Below are 19,656 nucleotides of genomic sequence, written 5' to 3'. Positions count from 1 at the left end.
TTGTTTAGGATGCATTCATTTCTAGCTCTGGTTGTTAGTATTTATGAGTGAGGGGAGCCTTTATTGTACAATACCAATGCACTTAGTGCTATCCATAGTAACAGATATGTAGGGGAGAGATTCAGAGTTGGCATTGCACAACTGGGGGAGGCAGAGAGGAATGTGACACAGCCAATGAGCTGGAAACGGAGTTTATTGTTGAATACTGGGAGCCTCAGCATCTTTGGCACCAAGCTTCAGCATGGTCCCCTGCCTGAATGAGGCAATAAAATCAATGTCCATATTTGTTAAAGGCAAAATGATGGTCACACATTACTTGATGTCAAAAAGCAGAAAATTGTTTTTTTACTTTCTTGAGAGGAGCTGGTAAAGGGGTTGGAAGTTCGTGTCCCATGGTAATGTTTCCAGTGCTGGGGACCTCAAACCTGGATGCAAACCACTGTAGACATACTAATATAAAAAAAACTAAAATAACCTACATTCATATTTTCCCCCAGTCATCAGTTGCATCCAAAGCAGCATGGGCAGCAGGTGAAGGGAGGTGATTCTACCCCTCTACTCCATGGATGTGAGACCCCACCTTGGGTACTGCATCCAGCACTGGGGTCCCCAGCACAGGAAGGACCTGTTGGAGAGAGTCCAGAGGAGGGACACAAAGATGAAGAGAGGGATGAACAGGTCTCCTAAGAAGACAGACTGAGAGAGTTATGGTTGTTCAGGAGAACAGGCAGAAGGCTCCAGGGAGACCTTAGTGTGTCCTTGCAGTACTTCAAGGGGGTTTATAAGAAAAATGGGGACAGACTTTTTAGCAGGGCCTCTTGCAGTAGGACAAAGCATAATGGTTTTAAATTCAAAGATGGTACATTCAGACTAGATGGAAAGAAGAAATGTTTTGTGATGAGGGTGATGAAACACTGGAACAGGTTGCCCAGAGAGGCTGTAGATGCCCCATCCTGGCATTCCTGACAACAGCCAAGGCCAGCTTGGACAGGGCCCTGCTCATTGCAGGAAGGTGTGGATTAAATGGCCTGTGAAGACCCCTTCCTACACAAACTGTTCTATGATTCTATGAAAACCAAACAACTTTGATTGACTGCAGTGGGAGCTTCAGTTGTGTTCATTTAAATGTGAGTGGCTTTTATCTGCTAATTGAATCTTAGTCCAAAAAACCCCTGATAGTTACAGCCAGTGGTCAACAGGACAATGAACTCCCTGTGCAATTTCTCTGAAAGGGCTAACACAATCCATTCATTAAGGAACAATAGGGTATTTCTGCTGGAGTACTTGTGCAGTATTATATGTGACAGCAAGTTAATGGGTACAGTTAAGGAAAAAGAGTAAAATAGATCTAAATAGTTAATTTTTTTCTTCACAGGTAAAGCTCCACTTAGTAAACTGAGGAACAGAATTTGGTAATAGACTCTTCACAGTAGCTAACAGTGGTATGGTAACTTTTAAGACAAGTAATGGAAATTAAAAACATATAACTAATTAATCTAAATTTAAGTGAAGTTGGTTAACAGTTGAGGCAACTTGTAGTTTATCTTCCAAAGCAGAAATTAGTCACTGAATTCAAATGCAACTATCACATCTGAAGCAGAAATGTAACCCTTTTGTTCTGTAAGACTGAAGAAGGTCAGTCTCTATCACCAGTCTCAGCAGGTAGGCTGGCAGATAGCAGACCTTATTGCCTGAATGTGGTATTGTGCTTTGAAATGTATTACACCAATTTGGGATATTTGTTGTGCCTTTTAAAGGTTGCTTTTCAAAAGAGAACTCCTTCAAAAAAAGCCTTTAGGTAAAATAAGCGTTAAAGTTAAGATGACACAAAGGTCCTCTTTGATTTGTTGGATCTTTGGCTGTGGCACATATTTGGAAATGGAATGTCAGCTTTACACTGTTGCATGTTCTGTTTTGATTTTTAATCATATATGTTTTTTTCCTTACTTTTTTTTAGTGGCTGGTAGTTAAATAGTGTTGATAGCCACTCTCGGGGCGCTGTGTTTTAGATCTGTGGTGAGAACAGTGCTGATGTTGCTGTCTGTAGCTAGTGCTGCAGCTATTGCTGTACAATGTTTGCACAGTCAGGAATTGGCCAAGGCCCACCTGTGAAGGTTATGAGTGATTGCTTTTGCATTGCTTGTTAGATACCTCTTTATCTTCTCCCATTTCTCCTTTGCTTGCTAAACAATTTTGTCTTGGCCCAAGAGTTTTCCTGCTATTCCTTTTTCCCCTCTAGGGTTAGAGTGGAGGAATGAGATTGAGAGTGGCTCTGTGGGGCTTGGTTGCCTGCCAGGGTTAGCCCACAACAGTATTTTACGTGTATATACATGTGTGTATAGATTTATAAATACATGCATCTATAAAATATGTCTTTCATATTTATGGTCCTAAAGGGAAATTAAAATCTTCATGCTTTGCTGAGTAAATTAAACTTTCTTGTACACAAATGGGAGATTATTCGAAAGTGGTTTAGATCAATGCGTTAGGAGACAAGGGTAAGATCTTTCTCATTTTCTTACAACTCTGTAGATTATTCTTATCTTCATTGGAGTGATTGTACAAGTGAAAATAATTAGACTGACTGGAAAATAAATGCTTTATTATCCAATTATTCATTTAACTATTCAACATGAATAATTAGGAGGGTGCACGACAGCTTGCTCGCTACTAAAGAAAGATCAGCTTTTGAGTATTTTCTCTAGTGGACTGTTCAATGGCAAGCAGACCAAAATCTTCCATCAGAAAAATATGAACTTGGATACACAAGATAAAGAATAATTTTGTGCATTTAGAATAGAGGTTTCAAAGTGATCTCTATATGATAGCCATGAAATAGGTCATATTCTTATATATTACTACCAAGTGTCATTACAGATCTTCGGACCCCACAGTTCAAATATTATGTGTATCAGCTTTACAGCCATGAGTAAAAATGCTCTTTTTCTTTTAATCAGGATGAAAATAATACAGAAAATGCTGTCAGTTCTTCAGATGCTGAGAAACAGGATTCTCCTCCACCAAAGCCTCCACGGACCCGCAGGTAGTTAACTGTGTTCCTATACTATTTTAAGCTGGAAGGTGAATAAAAGGTAGAATAAAGCTACTGATACCATAAAGACTTAAGATTAATATCTTGTGCTTATAAATAGAAATATACATAATGCAAATATAAGTCTTGTAATTGACTCTAAATATAAGCTACAGTATCTCTGTGAAGTCTGTGTTTAAATATACCTGCCTTACGATGATTATCTGTGAGTAGGCACATTTACTAGTCAGATATGTTAGATCTACTTGTGTTTTAATTCTGCTAGGTGATAGTAGCAAAACAAACTTAAAGTAGCTTCAAATAATGACTGAACCCTCATTTTTGGAGACAAAACCATAATGAAACCATTTATTCTAGAAAAATCTCAGACAAGTACTGCTTTTGCCTGGAGTATAGCAACCAAATACTGTTATTATTGAGAAGAAGAATTGGTCTCACCTGTGCTTTCATTCAGCAGAGGAAAATCTTCTCTAAGTCTTAAAAACTCCTAGACAAAGCTTTGCAGAAGCCAAAAGTAAATCTGAACCAACAGACTCATGAACCTAAAATGGGTACCCAACCCAAGCATTAAGACAGCTAAAGAAGCAACTCTCCTGAACTCGGTGTCCGAGTCCTCCAGCTGGTTTGTAGAGAGCTTATAGCAGCCTTTGGCATATGATCTTGCCTGTGTTGCATTGCCTGCAGTTAAATAGACATGTGGTGAGCACTTGGGTTTCCTAAAGTTGTCAAATGACGAGAAACCACTAGCTAGTTGATATTCTTGCATAACATTTAGGCATAATTAAAGTATAATTCCGTTAAAATGAAGAAAAGAGATGGAAGTAAATTGGGGCTTTTTACAAACAAATTGCATGGTTGGTGCTATGTAGGTGCAATATATTTTTTACCTTATTCAGGTTGATGGTAATGTGATTGTATTCAATTGTGTAGATTAAGATGATGACAGAGGAATCAGTTAACCTGTGTTTGTGATGAGTTCCCAGCTCTTGAAACTTCATCACTGAGCTTAGAAATATGATTTCAGTCCAACAGATGATTTCCTTACTAGTGTTTCTTGAAATAATCTTAGGTGTACCTTAGTTTTTATCATCTTTATATATTCATGTAGCGTTAACATATGTATAATTCATGTCATTCATGTTTAAGCACACATCTGTCTTATCTGCGCTGCATTGTTCTATACTTGCTGCATTCAGTTAAAATCTTTTAATCTCTCCTTAAAACCTAGGGTTTTTTTGCCTGTTTCCATAAAATCATACTTTCCCATCTGCCAGCAGTGGCAGGAAGATTGGTTTCTTAGAGGTGAATAAACAGAAGCTTTTAGCAAAGCTGTTGTCTTTCTAAAATGGAGATTATTTTTGAAAAACAATTAATTAAACTCCTCCTGGAAGATGCTTCTGAGGAAGGACTTTATTTGCTATTAGTCACATCTGCTCAAAATACCCACTAATGAGCATGTTTTTTTCTTGATGTGGGGGGTAATTTTACAAATCTGCAGCCTGATTCAGTCAGGACATAGAGCCAGGTTTTGTGTATTGTGGATGTTTTGGCATAGATTAACATCCTTTTCCTGGGGAGGATGGGAGAGCAGAATCAGTGAAACATTCTAATTTAATCCCCATATGCACAAGGAAACATTTTTGGGTTGCCAGCCAAATGTGTACTTGAGTTTTACAGGCAGTGTCTCTGAAAAAGTTACAAACAAGTTGCTAAAGCTACTATTTTGGAAAAGAAATAAGGCTTTTACATTCTTTATTGTCTATATTGTAAATGGCTTTATAATGTGTATTTAGTAAAGCAAACTGCATTTTTCTAAGGGAAGGTTTAACGTTTGCTTTGCTTTCTTAGAGAGGTATAATTAATCCTTTTAGTACTTGCTCTCGCCTGGGAATGTATTGGTAAAGGAGTGATATTTTCTAGGCTGCTTTTGTCTTCTTGGAAGTTAGAAGTATCTTTAGGATATTGTTATTATATTGGTATTAAATTGGTATTTTATTTCCTTAGGTCACCATGAAGCATCTAGCTGTACTTGTTTTTATGGAGGTTTTGGAATTGTATTGCCTTCCAATCTTTTATCACCTTGTAATGTTTTAATATAATTAAACTTGCAGTACAGTGTGTGAGTGTAGTCATTTAGCTTAATGTCTCTCTCCATTTGATGTCAACATAAAAGAAATTCTAATATTACTCCTTGATTATTACAGAGGTAAACAGGAATGACTCATTAGTGCATCCATCAGCACCTTATCCTAGAAATTGCTTGGCTTGGCAGCTGATGATCACTTCTTGTGAAAGTCACCTTTCTTTAGAGGACTTAAAGGGATGGAAAGTCTTCGTTAGACATGTTTTAATTGTTTTCAGGTAAAAGTAGGAAGAGGGCATAAGTAAGGTTTAACTTTGTTAGATAAAAGACTACAAAACCTCAAGTTTTAAGTTTATGGTTTAAGACTGTACTTGATTTTAAGTGACTGATGTGTCAGAATTCACAGGAAGCATCTTAATACCTTTAAGTATTAGTCCTTGGAAGGTTTGTGTGCTTAGTAGTTGATTCTGAAGTATTTGGGAAAAGAGGTGGTTTATTTTAGTCAGGCTTGGTTACAAAAAGTGCTTTATTTTCAAGTTCAAATGCAGTTTGAAATCAAAGCATAAACTTAGACATAAAGTTGTAAAAAGCAAAGATGATTTAACAGCTGTTTTGTATGCAGTGTAATAAAGAGCTATGTGCTGCTGTCTGAAGGAGAAAAGGTGAAATACTGTAGCAGTTGAACTTCTCATCAGATTCTGTTTGGACTTCAGTCTAATGATAGTAAATATATTTCCAGGGTTATGTGATATTCTTTTTCATTTCAAGCCCTGCAAACCATCTCTATCTCCTGCAAAGCTAGGATAAAACTCATTGATGGGTGTTACTTCTTTGTTAATTGTCTCAAATTTGTATGCCACAATTACAAAAAACAAAAAGCCTTGGTAAGTAAATTTGAAGAGGTAAATTCACCAGCTGATTATTTTCATTAATTCATTGTACTTTTATAGAAATTATTTGTAGTACATTTGCAACACTGTCACTCACTGACCTGCAGCTTTTCTTTCACGTGGATGGCAGTGATTTAATGCCAAAGTAGAATAATGTGGTTGTCTAACTTCAGCCTGCTTATGTTGAGTTTAATTTTCCTATCCTAATTATGAGGGAGGATGTAGAGCTTGGTATCTATTTTTGGTTGCTCATAGCAGCTGCATTCCATGACCTTGGCATCACTCTCTTTTATTTGAAACACCCTACAGTATGCTGCATAGAATAACCATGGATTACTTAAGGGTTTTTTTCTTTTGAACACTGGCCAAGTTTCATTTAAATCTGAACTCATTGTGTGCAGTTTTAATAATATAGCTTTTTTCCACTAGGAGTGGAATGGATTAGATTTTGAAATGTTCTAAAAATTTATAATGTGTTGTAGTGAAAGCAATAAATGTATTTTTTCATGTGTACATTTTTGGTTAAAAGCTATGGGAAGTTTTTTTGTTTATTATTTTCTTTTTTCTTTGACAAATTATAGTTCTTTTGACAAATTGTGAGTAATTGCTACTATAACAAATAATTTTAAAAAGTTGTTATTGCCTAATTGATGGTTTACCTGACACCTGAGAAGCCACTGGCACTAGGGCACTGCATCAGCTGCTCAGGCTGTGCAGCAATAAGTGTGTAAAAAAGCTGCCTCAATCACCCGGGGAAATTCCATATCCAGCTGTAAATGAGGAAATGCTGAGGTATTGGCACTGCAAGATAATCAGGAGCAGTTTTATCTGAAGAGGTACTTGAAGGCTAAGTCATGACAAAGCTTTCTATTTTTATATTACACGGTGAGATTTTGCAACTGTATGTGTTTATTTAAAGGTGTCCTACAAGGAAGTTTACTTCTCTTACGTGAATGGCCTGGCTTTCTTTGGTTCACTGACTCTTTTCTGTCTCAGTATCCTCTTTTATGAGATTTCTCTTAGTGTCCTGGTATTTTTAAAAAATATGGCCTTACTGTCTCCTGTTGTTTTCAACAGTATTAGTAGTTCATTTTCAGATAATTTTTGGCCTCTTGGGGCAGAAATGTCTCTGGAGCACAGCTGTTGAAGGACATGCCCAAAGGCACCATTATGCAGCAGCACAAAATGCACGAGATTCACGAGACTTCTGGGAAAACCTACTGCCAAACAGAGATCTTCTGAATGTGTTCCTATCCTAATATTTCTGCAGAAACACTATTTGCAACGCAGAACGTGTGAAATAGTAATAGGAATACTAAAAATGTCAGTAAAATGGAAAAAATGTTACCTATTGGCATCTATTTCCTAATTTAAAGGGAAAAAATATGTTAGAGTTCTATTTAGACATCTCAATTGATGAGGATAGATATACTTCAATATTAATAAAGCAAAGAATGATTTTGGCAAATAATTTCTCATTTCTTCACTGTAATCTCTCATCTAAGAATGAAGGAATGACATTTAATTTCAAATGTAATGGGGGATATTGTAGTAGTTCTGTTGAGATGTGTAGGAGGAAGTTATTTCATCAGCTTCTGGGCTGCTGATTTGTGTAGCATTTCCTGTATCATCAGTTCTATGGATACATCTAAGGGAACTGTTTGAATACATGTGAGACTCTGTTTACCAGTGGATCAAAGGGTAGAGTGATTTTATCGAACAGTAATTGGTGAAGAACTTAATGAATTTTTATTGGTATTGTGGACCTATAACCTTGTTATAGCTAGTTTAATGCTAATTTACTCCTTTAGCTAATTATAATGCTTAATATTAGGTCTGTATCAGATAAGAAATTAGTTTTGCTGATGGAAAATAACTCTGGGTCAGGAAAATCAGGTCAATAAGGGAAAACCATGATTTTTCAGTAGGAAGATTTAATGGAGATTACTGATGAGCATCACAGCTCATGAAAGGGGGCATGTAAACATTTGTGCAAGTGTACTCAACTGTCTCCCTCCTTGTGTTCCCCTCCCCATTTGTAACAGAGGAGAGAAATCCAAGAGGAGGGAATTCTCTAGTCCTTAGTGTGTGTTAAATTGGAGCAAAACTAATGTCCCCCGCTTTCCTGTCTTATCTTAACTAATTCAGGCAAACAACTTTTTCTCAAGCTTACTCATTTTTCAACATCTAGAGGCAAGAGTTCCCAAATTACTTCTGTTAAATTGCTTTGACATGCTTTGTATTTCTCCTGTTTTAATGTAAAGAAAAACAGCAATATACAAGTGCAGGGAGGAGAGGAGGAGAAGGAATTTGAGGCCTAACACTTTGTGACAGGAGTCAGGCAGAGAATAGAAGAGACACCAAGAACTGCAAGGGGATCTGGGGTTTTCCAGATACAGGAACTTGTAGAAGATAATTTGGAAGCTGGGAAGCTTGCAGTACTTCAGGGGGCTAGGATTTTCACAAACTGAGAATCCAAATGGTTCTCTTTAGTATGGAATCCCTTGTATAAAGATTTTAGTTCTGCAACCCATACTGCTATAGCTTGATGCTAACAAGGTCACAAGGATGAAACACATGCTGTAGCCTGTCCCAAGTCAGGTATGCTTTTAATTCTCTACATGACTCAATTGTGAGACAGTCCCTGGGATTTTTTTGTTTTTCCTATATGTCATGATAGTCTTAAGAATTTGCACTCGGTGAGTCCATCTCAGGCATGGGCTTGGAAGCAGGGGAGCCAAAGGAGTGCTTTGATTTTGCTCATTATGTGGCATGCAGAGAAATAATGAGAGCCTGTCTGGTGGCTTTCTCTTGTAAAACTTTCACAGAGTTCTTGTGCAATTGTGTGGTCCTTATGCTGGAGGGTCTCATGGGAGCAGAGTATAGGGGCAGAGTAGAATTCCCTCCTTCCATGTGCTGGCCATGCTGCTTTGGATGCAGCCCAGGACACAGTTGGTTTTTGGACTGTTTGTTGGTTTCTGCACACTGCTGGACCATGTCCAGTCTCTCCTCCTCCAGCACCCCCAAGTCCTTCTCCACAAGCCTGCTCTCGGTCTGTTTGACCCCCCAGTCTGTGTGGATGCTGGGGGTTTCCCCAACCCAGGTGCAGCACCTTGCACTTGGCTTTGTTGAACCTGAGGATGATCTCATGGGCGCACTTCTCAAGCTCGTCCAGGTCCTCCTGGATTTTTAAAGGAATGGAAATGATAAAAATGCCTTCATCAGTTATGCTAAATGTTTGTAGTCAACTACTCTGCATCTAATCTGACCATATGCTTGAAGAACTTCTCCTTTAAAATAGATTGAGATGAACTGCAATTGTAAGTTCTGTGGCCCCGCTAATATGCACTGTAATTTGGATCATAAATTCTACTGGGAATATTTTTTTATGTTGTATGTACCTCATGTTGGCTAAATTTGGTTTGCAAGTAAGCAGAGACTATCAAATACACAAACATAAGAATAAAATCCTCTTGGGCATGTACAGAATAATAAAATTGAAGGAGGATATTCACTGTTAAGTGGGCTGTAAGGATTTTTTTGTTAATAGAAATCTTTCTTGGTCTTATTGAAATTTGAATTCCTTATGTTAAGTTTCTCAGAGCCACTGAAGGAAAAAAGTAGTGAAATGCCGCCACAAGAGGGCCTGTCTTGCAATGTCTTTGCAAAATGCTTCTGGGAAAGGATGTGAGCAATCTTTGAACTATTAGTGAGGATTAGCTGTGGCCTGAATTAATGTCTTTGTGATATTCTGAAAGACTTTTGAATGTGTTGACTTAATTCTTGCCTACCCCACTAGCCATATTTTATAACCGCTGTCTGCATGCAATGGAAGCTCTGTGTGAAGTTTGATGTTGGTATTACAGCATTAACTACTGCAATGGGAGGTGGATAAATACCTAAAATCTTGTCAAAATCCAGAAAACTTAGACAATTATGTCTTGGTTGTTTTGCAGTTGCCTTGTAGAAGGAGATGCTAAAGAAGAAATCTTGCAGCCTCCAGAGCCTCAGCCAGTGCCACCAATCCTAACACCATCTCCTCCATCAGCTTATCCAACAGTCACTACAGTGTGGCAGGACAATGACAGATACCATCCAAAGCCAGTTTTGCACATGGTTTCATCAGAGCATTCAACAGACCTCAACGAGAATTATAATAAGTCCACAGAACATTCAGGGAAGAACGAACCCAGCGAACACACAGAGAAGAGGCTGGAGCGCAACTTAAGTTTTGAGATCAAGAAGGTGCCTCTTCAGGAGGGACCACGAAGCTTTGATGGGAACTCCCTGTTGAACAGGGGACATGCAATTAAAATTAAGCCTGTGTCATCCTGTGTAATTGATAAGAGCTTTAAACCACAGGAACAGATTTCAGGGGATTCATTTGTAGATGCTTCTCAAAACTCATGTATGGAATACAGCATGCCACAGTCTAACACAGCCTTAATATCTTCACCAGAAAGTCCACAGACTCAGCAGGTGTCTGATACCCCACCTAGACCAGATCGTCTGCCTCTGACAGAAAAGGGACACGCCACGTGGTCACTACATGGGCCTGAAAATGCGCTGCGTACATCCGTGTCGGAAGAGTTGTCTTCAGACACCTTGTGTCACGGTGTTAAAACTCTGTCTCTAGTATCAAACACCCCAGCTGAACATCCTTCCAGTGATACTGTTGATCATACTCCTCCTTCTGTTCGAGCACCCCTCTGTTTTACTAATCCTCTCCATGCAGATGATTCTGACACGGATGAGGTGGACTTCGACAGAGCCATGAGTGAAAGCGCGTCCAATGTGTCAACCGCAAGTGCCACAGTCTCTGCTGCCACTAATAGTGAAAACATTTCTGCCAGAAAAGTATTGCCAATGTCTATTGCTAGGCAAGACTTAACAGCTGTAACATGTTCTGAAGATGGCAAAGGTAGGTTTCACTGAGGTTCAGAAGTGCTGCTCTTTATCTAGCTGCATCTGTCAAGTTGGACAACATAAATTTCTTTGCAATTTTCTAGATGTAAATTTAATCAGTGCAGTATGGCAGCTTCAGAGAGGGCACAACTCTTTTCCTGACAGCTTTCAGTTTGCATGCAAGCTATTTTTGGTATAAGGTACTACAGACCATGATTAGTTGCTTCAAAAGCTGTACTGTGAGCTTTACTGTAAGCATTTGTTTAATTCTTTATTTATAATGCCTTCCTGTAGGTTTGTATGTAATTGTAGGTTTCTATGTTATTATTTAGTGCATATTTTTTCTCTATGCCCAGTTTCATGGAAGTGTCTATAATAATTGGGGGTTGACTAGTCAAAGCATTTTCAACAGGCTTGTGCAAATCCATAACAATTTCATGCTTATTGGTTGATGTGCTGTTCCTAAAAATGTAGATGTAACCTCATTCACTGCGTTGGTCTTTGAAGTTGCTCATGATTTGGGTCATGCATTTCAATAGTCTTGTAAACATTTAGCTGTGCTTTCCTCTTTTTCTGTACATGGCTGGGGTGACAAGCTAATATGGATGTTCACTGAAAATCCAAGTTATGCTTATATTAGCGCTTTGAAAATGATTTAGTGGCTTTTTATCTTTTACTACTTTTTTTGCGGGTTTTTTGTTTTTGTGAAAGTTAGCAAGTTAGAACATCATTTATAGAAGGCAAAAAGGTCCCAAATTATGCAGGTGCAGATTTCAGTTAGGCTGGCGCAGTTAGAGCAGATGGAGGACAGAGCTGGGAAGAACAGAGGCCTTGGTGTAACTGCTTGTTGTGCAAAGCCCAACAAAACAAGAAGTAAGGCTGTGGAGCTGAAGGAAGAACATGAACTTCTGGATCCAGCTCAGACTTCTGTACTTGGAGCTGCTTACAGTGATGGCCTCACCTCAGGAGTCTGCACAGACTTCATGACTTTCTGAGGTGAAATGGGGCTCAGTGTATGATGCAAGATGCAGAACCAGCTGAATTGAGAATACTGGCTTTGTGAACTGAATGTTCACCGAGAGCCATGTATCTGAGAGATGTGAACCTGTTTTGCAGCCTTAAAAACAATCTGTTTCTGTAGATCTTGATAAAGATCTACAGATATTGTGAATTGTATCTACAGATCTGTAGATTTTGGGACATTGTATAAACACAGACAACACTTGCACATACCAGTATATTTTTAACACTGTGACTTAAAAGATGCTCTGCAGAGCTGACAAAGTTGTTTTGTCATAGTTATTACAACTTTGCAAGCAATTCTCCTTGGATTTGTTTTATATATTTGCAGGCTATTGTATTATTTCTTTTAGCCAGAATTTTCTTTTTCTTTCCCAGAGAAACCATTGTTTATCACTGTTTGGAAATTATCACCTCTCTGTGCATCTCATTATGTAGATGCTATAAGAACATGCAAATAAAATAAGTGATATGTCATAAATATGATAAAGAATTGGAGAAATGTCACTCTAGAATTTGTTTCATGTAATTGTGTATCAGAAACGTCTTGAAATAACAGTACAGCTCTTGTGCTGCTGGTATGTTGATGATTTCACAGGAATTGATTAAAATTCTAGCATTATTTTTTTTATCATTCATCTCTTGTTAATAAGGGTGTATCTCTTCCCTGTTTGGATGATAGTGAACACTTTGCATTTTACATTCTGGTTGCAGGTCTTGTAATCCCTCTGGGACTTAAGAATATAGGGTTAGATAGCTTTGCACCAGTGATCCTAAACCGTGTTTACAGTGGCTTTCTCATTTTCATACTGGCTCAGGACTCTTCTGCCTGAAGCTGGGAAAGTGGCTGCAATCATCAATGAAAGTTGTCTGAACTTACCAGCACCCTAGTTGCCTAACCATAACTGCTGACTGCATGATCTTACCACACAGTTGAAGTCTCTTTTTCATTCAAATGAAGTGAGAAGTAGTTGTACCCTGAGGCAAAAGGAAAAAAAAAATAAGCACAAAGAGAACAATAAAACAGCAACCACACCAAAAAAACTCACTTCCAATTAGTGCATATCCATGGTGACTTTATTTGGTTTTATAGAGGCCCTTTCTGTTAATGAAGGTGTTCTTGTGCTGTACAGTAAACCTGAGATGGAGCAGGTCTCAGAAGTCACTTGGAAGACCATGGCTTGTAGAACTTGATGGAATTCTGTCCCTGCAGCAGCTGGGCATGCTGGCAGCTCCAGCTTCGTGGCTTTATTAGTGGAAATGTGTCTTTGTATTTTTGAATCCTTGGTAGAGTGCAATTGTCAAATCAGATTTCTTATGGCAGCAGCTACCTTAAATTGTTTTAAACCTTTAATTACTACTTTAAATTTCTTAGCAGGTCAGAGAGGGGCTTTTGCTGCCAGAACAGCTTGTGTAAATATACTCCTGGGAGGTGAGAGGGAACAGACTGGGTACAGCATGTGGTACTGGCATCAACAGTAGCCATCACCTCTGGCTCCTATATACCCTTGTCCCTAGTAAACCTTGCACTAGGCTGTTTAACCATTTCAGTGGTGGGGGAGCCAGGGGGCCTCAACATGGATCTGGTGTGCAAAACTGAGACCTGAAATAATGAACAAAAAGTATTTACTGGAGATACTGAGGTTCTTTTTTTCCTCCAAATTATTTAGACTGAAAAAGTGGTTTTGTTTTCTTGCTTGCATAATACACAAACTGATCCTACGCCCTTAATGTGAAGTTACTGTTGTTAGATGAATTTGCTCCACAGTGTTATTGTGGCAAATCAAAATGTTTTATAATACTTGGAGCAAATTTTTCTTTTGCTTTTTATACCAAGCTTAGGATGATCTCATATATGAAAAGATCAACTTCTAAAAGTCTAGGAGAAAAATCTATGTTTTTTAACTTCTCTAAATGTCATATTTGATTTAGATGCTGATGCTAGTGAAGATTCCTCTCCCCCGCTCCCAGAAAGAACACCAGAATCATTTGTATTAGCAAGTGAACAGAGTGAGTTTTTGATGTTTGGTGATAACTGGAGATAAAATGTGAAGAGCATGTCAGTATTGTATTTGAGTATCCCTGATTTTTGGTTAGTCTGTTGGAGCAAATTGTAAAATGGAATGAAATCTAGCAGCAGTTTATTTTGAGGTTTAACTTTTACACACCCTTGAACACAGAGAAATTATTTTTCATTTTCTGACTGAACATGGTGTTATAGGATATTTGAGTAATTGGAGACTTCAATGTTAATAGAGCTGGTTTTCAATCTGAAGAGTATGGAAATGAAATGATATAGTGGGGAAATGCAGTACAGGTAGGGAATTTCCCAGCTATTTTAATTTCCTACTGCTCCTAGGTAGGGAATGAGTATGCACATTAACAGTGTTTATCTGATTTCCCTTTCTTGGGCAAAGGAAAGATGATGATACTTTATTCTGCACTGCATGTATTGAACAAGCCCAGTTTGTCAAGTTTAATGTAGCTCACTCTGAGTGTGTCAAAAGGGTAACTGCAAGAGAAAGCTGACACTTACAGATGATATACTCCTATTGTCATAGTTAATTCATCAGTGTAGTAATGGCAGAATACAAAATAGATGCATTGAAATTAGTGATAAATTAGGTTAATGCTTGGTACCTTTCAGAAAACTGAAAATTATGTAGTTATTTACTAAGACTTTTTTTTAGTGTCATTTTGAAACTCAAAAATTTTGGCCCAAGTAGTTAACCTAGGTATTTTCAGCATGAAAATGCTGAAGTTTTTAAATGTTCTTTGAGCATCATGAACATAGGTAGTTCAGAATCAGTGATGCTTTCTTTGGATATTATGGACCTGTTGTTTTTCTGTGATTACACAAGGAACAAAGCTGTTTTCTTTTAAAAAAAAAAAAAAATCTCTCTCCAGGACTGGAGTCACTAAAACCACTTCCAATTTGTTTGTCCTTTTGCACGATGTCAGTAAAGGACTGGTGTAGCTGTCTGGTCCTGACGTGTATGTTTAGTTAGGAGATCTGAAAAACACACACTATTACTGCCCAGCTGATGTAATAGAAGTTCTAAGTTGTCCTTGAAAAGGAAGCCAATTCCCCTGTTGATTAGGAACCCCCAAAGGAACAAAATGGACATCCACAATGCAAGCCCTGTATTCTTGTGCTTTGAGTTATATTGTGGCATTTTGCCTTTTCTGGAGCACTTACATGTAAAGAGATTTTCATGTTTTTACAGGCATTTAATCTAAAAAAAAAAAAAGTTTACAGCACATTTCTAATACTATGTACTTACTGCACTAATGCCTCATTGTGAGGAGAGCTGAAGTATGTTGAGTTGATTTAATTCTTCCTAGGCACGCCCTTGCCGAAGCCAGTTCTGATTGCACAGTCGGAGTGGAGCGTGTTGCGTGATCAGCACCTGCCTGAGCAAACAGCCTCCACAGTAAGTGCAGCAGACAAGTCTGTACTAATCAGTTATTTCTGGTTTGGTTGGGAGCTACATCTGAAAGTAAAATATATACTTGTGAGAAGATGCAGCTGTTGGTCATCTATAACGGGCCAGTTTTACCTCTGCCTGAGCTGCTGAATTGATGTCAAGAGCATGTTTTCTTTCCAAGAAAATTATCTGGTTTTGTAAGGTCAGCAATACTTTTAAAAGGAGTAATCCTAAATATATGTTAAACTATAGCCTTAGGAGTGTAAATATGCTGCTTTTAGGGAGCTTGCTGTCTGCCCTTAATGGATCCTAGGCCAGTTCAAACTGGAATAGAACTGCAGTTGCTCATCTAACCTGTAGCAGGGGCTCAGCCCAGGCTAACCAGAGCTGGGTCTTGAAAACCTCCAGAGATGGACACGTATCATCTTTTTTTCCCTTATGTTTATATTTATTTTAAACAAACCATTTTTGCCCATCAGATTTCACTTTTCACTCATCTAGCTCACAGTCATCCTGCATGAACAGCTGGCAAAACTTTAAAAGCATACAAGTCCTTTTTACATTTGTCACTTTTTTTCATGTGCTCCTAGTATCTCGCTTAAAATTATGACAAAAAAGAGATGACAATTTTCAGGGACTGTAAATGTAGTGTGAGAACTAACCTACTTAAATTTCCAAATAAGTTGCAGTGTCATATTTTCAAATTTTTAATAAATGCTAGGGTTCTAATAGTAAATTCTCATACTAACTATGGTAGCATTTTTTGTCAATGTTGAGTCAAGTCAAGAACATAGAGGCAAGTATTTCCATGGATGCTACATGGTTTTGGTGATGTTTTCATAATTGTAAATTTTTGACTTTCTTTTAGATTTTAGAAGTGGCTTGAGTAATTATTTATATATATATATCTCTCATTAACAGGGTTTGAAAACAACTTCACCTATACTACCTGGTAAGTGGTGGAAAAGTTTTCCTAATTTTTTTTTTCAAAATACATTTTTCCTGCAGAACAAAAATTTGCCTCAACTTGGTATTTGTTCTGAAGATAACTAAATATATAGTCAAATATATTATACTAAACATATTGTTACCTATGATGTCTAAGCACCTTTAGTTTAGAAAAAACATGAACAGATGCCTTTATGTTGATGTATTAGATGGCACAGTGAGCTTTTGCTATAAATAGATGCTTTGTGGGATTTTAGCTATCCATACAAAGTAATACAAAATAATAATCCAGATTTGGAAAGCAGGAATATGTTGCTGTCACTGAACATCCACTTCATAAACAGTTTTCAGGTATCACTTTTAGGAAATGAGAAATTTGCTTTCAAAGCTTTATTTTTGTAAATAATATTTGCTGCCAGTTGTTTTCTGGACTGTAATGACAAGTGGCATTGCCACAGTGGTGACTATGTGAATGTTACAGTGAGGGGTTTGTGTGTTTTCCAGATTGTCCTGAACGAAGCAACAAAACACCAACTGACATTTTACCTCAGATTTCTTTTTCTGGTTCCACTGATACAAGAGGTCAAATTTCAGAATTTCCTGCAGAAGTAACAGATATTGGTAATTACAATTCTTTCAAAATATAATCACTAGATGACTGAACCAGGAGATTCACTATCAGTGCTGGTTTGAGTAGCTGCTACTACTGCCTCCTTCCAACTTGCTGAGATGCAGAACCCAAATAAGCCTGCCTAGTCTCTTCAGCAGTACTGCAGGAGTTTTGCCCAGAATAAATAACTAAATAATTCTTCACTTTGAAAAAAACCTGGTGTATAAAACACAGAATTTGTCAAAAGGGTTCTTATATTTGTAAAGCACTGAAAACTTCCAGAAATAACTGATAACTGCTTAGGTATGCAGACAAGGGAAAAAAAGCTAACAAAGACTGTAATATTGTATTTATTGAAAAGTACTTTACAGTGAGGCTTAAGTACTAAACTATAATGGTATACAAATTCTTGTGCCTTCAGAATTCCTTTTATTACGAAGTTGTTTTCTAGCCCTGAGAGTAAATCTATTCTGTAAGAGATGAAGGCGTGTCTTAGTGATCTGACTGCTTCCAGCCTTTGTGAGCCTGTGTTGTCCCAGCCAACAGAAGTATTAAATGCATTTCTTTCCTTAGGTTTTGGTAACCGCTGTGCAAAGCCCAGAGGACCAAGAGAGCCACCCTCAGAATGGACATGATCCAAGAACCAATGGACACATACTATTGATAAATTATACTGGAAAATTCAAGTGCCACTGAGAACTAGAGAAATAGTGTTCCACTTTCCTGGGGGGTGACTAACACAGAGCAGTGTAGATCTAACTATCAATGGTACATTCTTGCAGTGCATCCCACGCAAAACCTGACACATGGTTCACAACAGTGGATTCCAGTATTACAACCTTTTGCTGGGGCCATCTACCTGCCTTACTACACTTAGAAGAAAGTATTACATATGATTTATTTTGTAACTTCAAGTATTATTGCCTTAATGTCTTTTAACCCTGTTACACGCTGCTTGTAGACATATGTTAATATAGTAATACTTTTGACAGATTGTGTTTATGGACTACTTTTTGCTAACATTTGATTATCATGTATGCATTATTTTGTATATGTACAGGGCAAGTAAGTATATAATTTGATAAAGTTGCAATCATAAAATATTAACAGAAGATGTAAGAAATCTCTGCATGATCTAAATTTTTGTGTACCTTATTTGTAAGTTATTTGCCCTGAAGTTTTAGAAAATAGTTTCTGGGGTTTTTTACAAAAATTGCTGGACACACACAGCCAGAATTGCAGGTTAGCAGAGATAAAGATTGTAATGCATTTTGTAAATTGTAAGCAAAAGGTTATTTTTATATTATATACTGTTTAATTGTCAGACCTGATTTGTTCTGGTTTTCATCTAGTCATGGAGATTCAGTAAGTGCCTTGGAACAGTATTGAATTCTCTTAGCCTGTGTATAATATTTCAGTGTTTTGAGTTCATCTGAAATTAGATTATCAAAAATATTTGTATGTTTCTTAGTATATTTGACCTGCCAGTAAAAGACAAACCATTTTACATTATCAACACTCCTTAGTTTTCATTTTAATGTTTCATCAGTTGCAATCTTTAGAAAGTTCATCTCTATCACCTTTCTATGTAGTAGGATTTTACGGTTTTAATATGGCATGTTTCTAATTTTGGAAAACCAGAACACACTGGTAAAAGGACTGTTTCAATACCACTGTCTTCTCTTACAGATGGGGAATACAATTTATGTTGTTCAGCAACTCTGTATGTAAGAAAGCAACTTATATGAAGGTTCACCTGGAGCCCTTGCAGCTACACTGTATCTTGGCAATATATTATGTCAAGAATTAATCCTTATAAGGATTCCTTACATAAACTTTTCTGTAATACAATCTTTAAATTAAAGAAAGTAAAAATCTCACTCTGGGTGTTTTTACTCTTAGAAAAGAAATCTGTGTCCAAAAGCAAAATGTAACAGAGTGAAGGATGGCAGTCTGGCTTAGCTTACAGATCTCATACTTGAACAGCACACTGACACTCAGAACCTTATTTTTAGTAACTACTTTAAAAGTTCTGGCTAGCAATAATGCCAGACAAGCAAAGAACGTTTAGAAGAAAATGTTCATTTTAGGTAGTGAAAATATATTAATCTGAACTTTAGCTGAAAGCATTCTGATTGACTACTTGTACCTTTAGTGTCTCTGCTAAAAGAGAGCTAATGCCCCGATAGCAAGTCTGTTGTAACTTCCTGAAGGTACATAACTTGCAATTACTGTCTCTGACTCTGGTTTTAATCACCATGTGCTTCATACATGTGACAGACTTCCAAGCTGGGGAGCTCTTTCAAAGAACTGTGTGCACTATGGATACTTCCCATGGATGTAGTTTTGCAGTTATTCATTTAAAAATAAATAATTCTATGATATATGCCATCTGGGATAATCTACATCAACTATATTCCTAATTTTTAAACAGTTCAGACAGCTGGAATGTTCTGCAGCTGGCAGAATAATGCTGGCCTGAACTTTGTCTTCCTTCCCTCATGTTGCAGATGATTAGCTCAGACTTTCACTCTTACAGAGCTCCTGTTGATTTGTAATGCAAGATGGGCTGTCAGCACCTCTGGGCTGACAAAGTCCAAATCATTTGAACTTTTGGGAAAAAAAGTTAAATAAGAAAATTTCCAAATATGTTTTGGATGTACTTTTCAAGGATCCCTTCCATATTTGTCCACCAATAAAACACAAGTCTGTGTAGGTAG

At 37.5% G+C, this 19,656-nt stretch overlaps 1 protein-coding gene across 4 annotated transcripts in view; it reads left to right on the top strand.

Annotated features, from left to right (window-relative positions):
- LOC131573119 (tyrosine-protein phosphatase non-receptor type 12-like) overlaps positions 1 to 18,816 on the top strand; it is a 69,690-nt gene extending 50,874 nt beyond the window's left edge. Inside the window, exons 12-18 of one of the 4 annotated variants that reach the window (XM_058826724.1) lie at positions 2,958 to 3,043; positions 9,982 to 10,946; positions 13,883 to 13,960; positions 15,296 to 15,384; positions 16,300 to 16,330; positions 16,831 to 16,947; positions 17,510 to 18,816. In XM_058826724.1, the coding sequence (XP_058682707.1) occupies positions 2,958 to 3,043; positions 9,982 to 10,946; positions 13,883 to 13,960; positions 15,296 to 15,384; positions 16,300 to 16,330; positions 16,831 to 16,947; positions 17,510 to 17,571 (1,428 nt within the window). In that variant the 3' untranslated portion in view covers positions 17,572 to 18,816. The remainder of the gene's footprint in view (positions 1 to 2,957; positions 3,044 to 9,981; positions 10,947 to 13,882; positions 13,961 to 15,295; positions 15,385 to 16,299; positions 16,331 to 16,830; positions 16,948 to 17,509) is intronic. The other 3 variants (XM_058826726.1, XM_058826725.1, XM_058826727.1) reach the window with 3 other exon arrangements.
- The last annotated feature ends 840 nt before the right edge of the window (positions 18,817 to 19,656 follow it).

This window comes from Poecile atricapillus, chromosome Z (assembly GCF_030490865.1).
Source record: "Poecile atricapillus isolate bPoeAtr1 chromosome Z, bPoeAtr1.hap1, whole genome shotgun sequence".
Classification (NCBI taxonomy): Eukaryota; Metazoa; Chordata; class Aves; order Passeriformes; family Paridae; genus Poecile; species Poecile atricapillus.
This window is presented reverse-complemented; position numbering and strand designations above follow the sequence as displayed.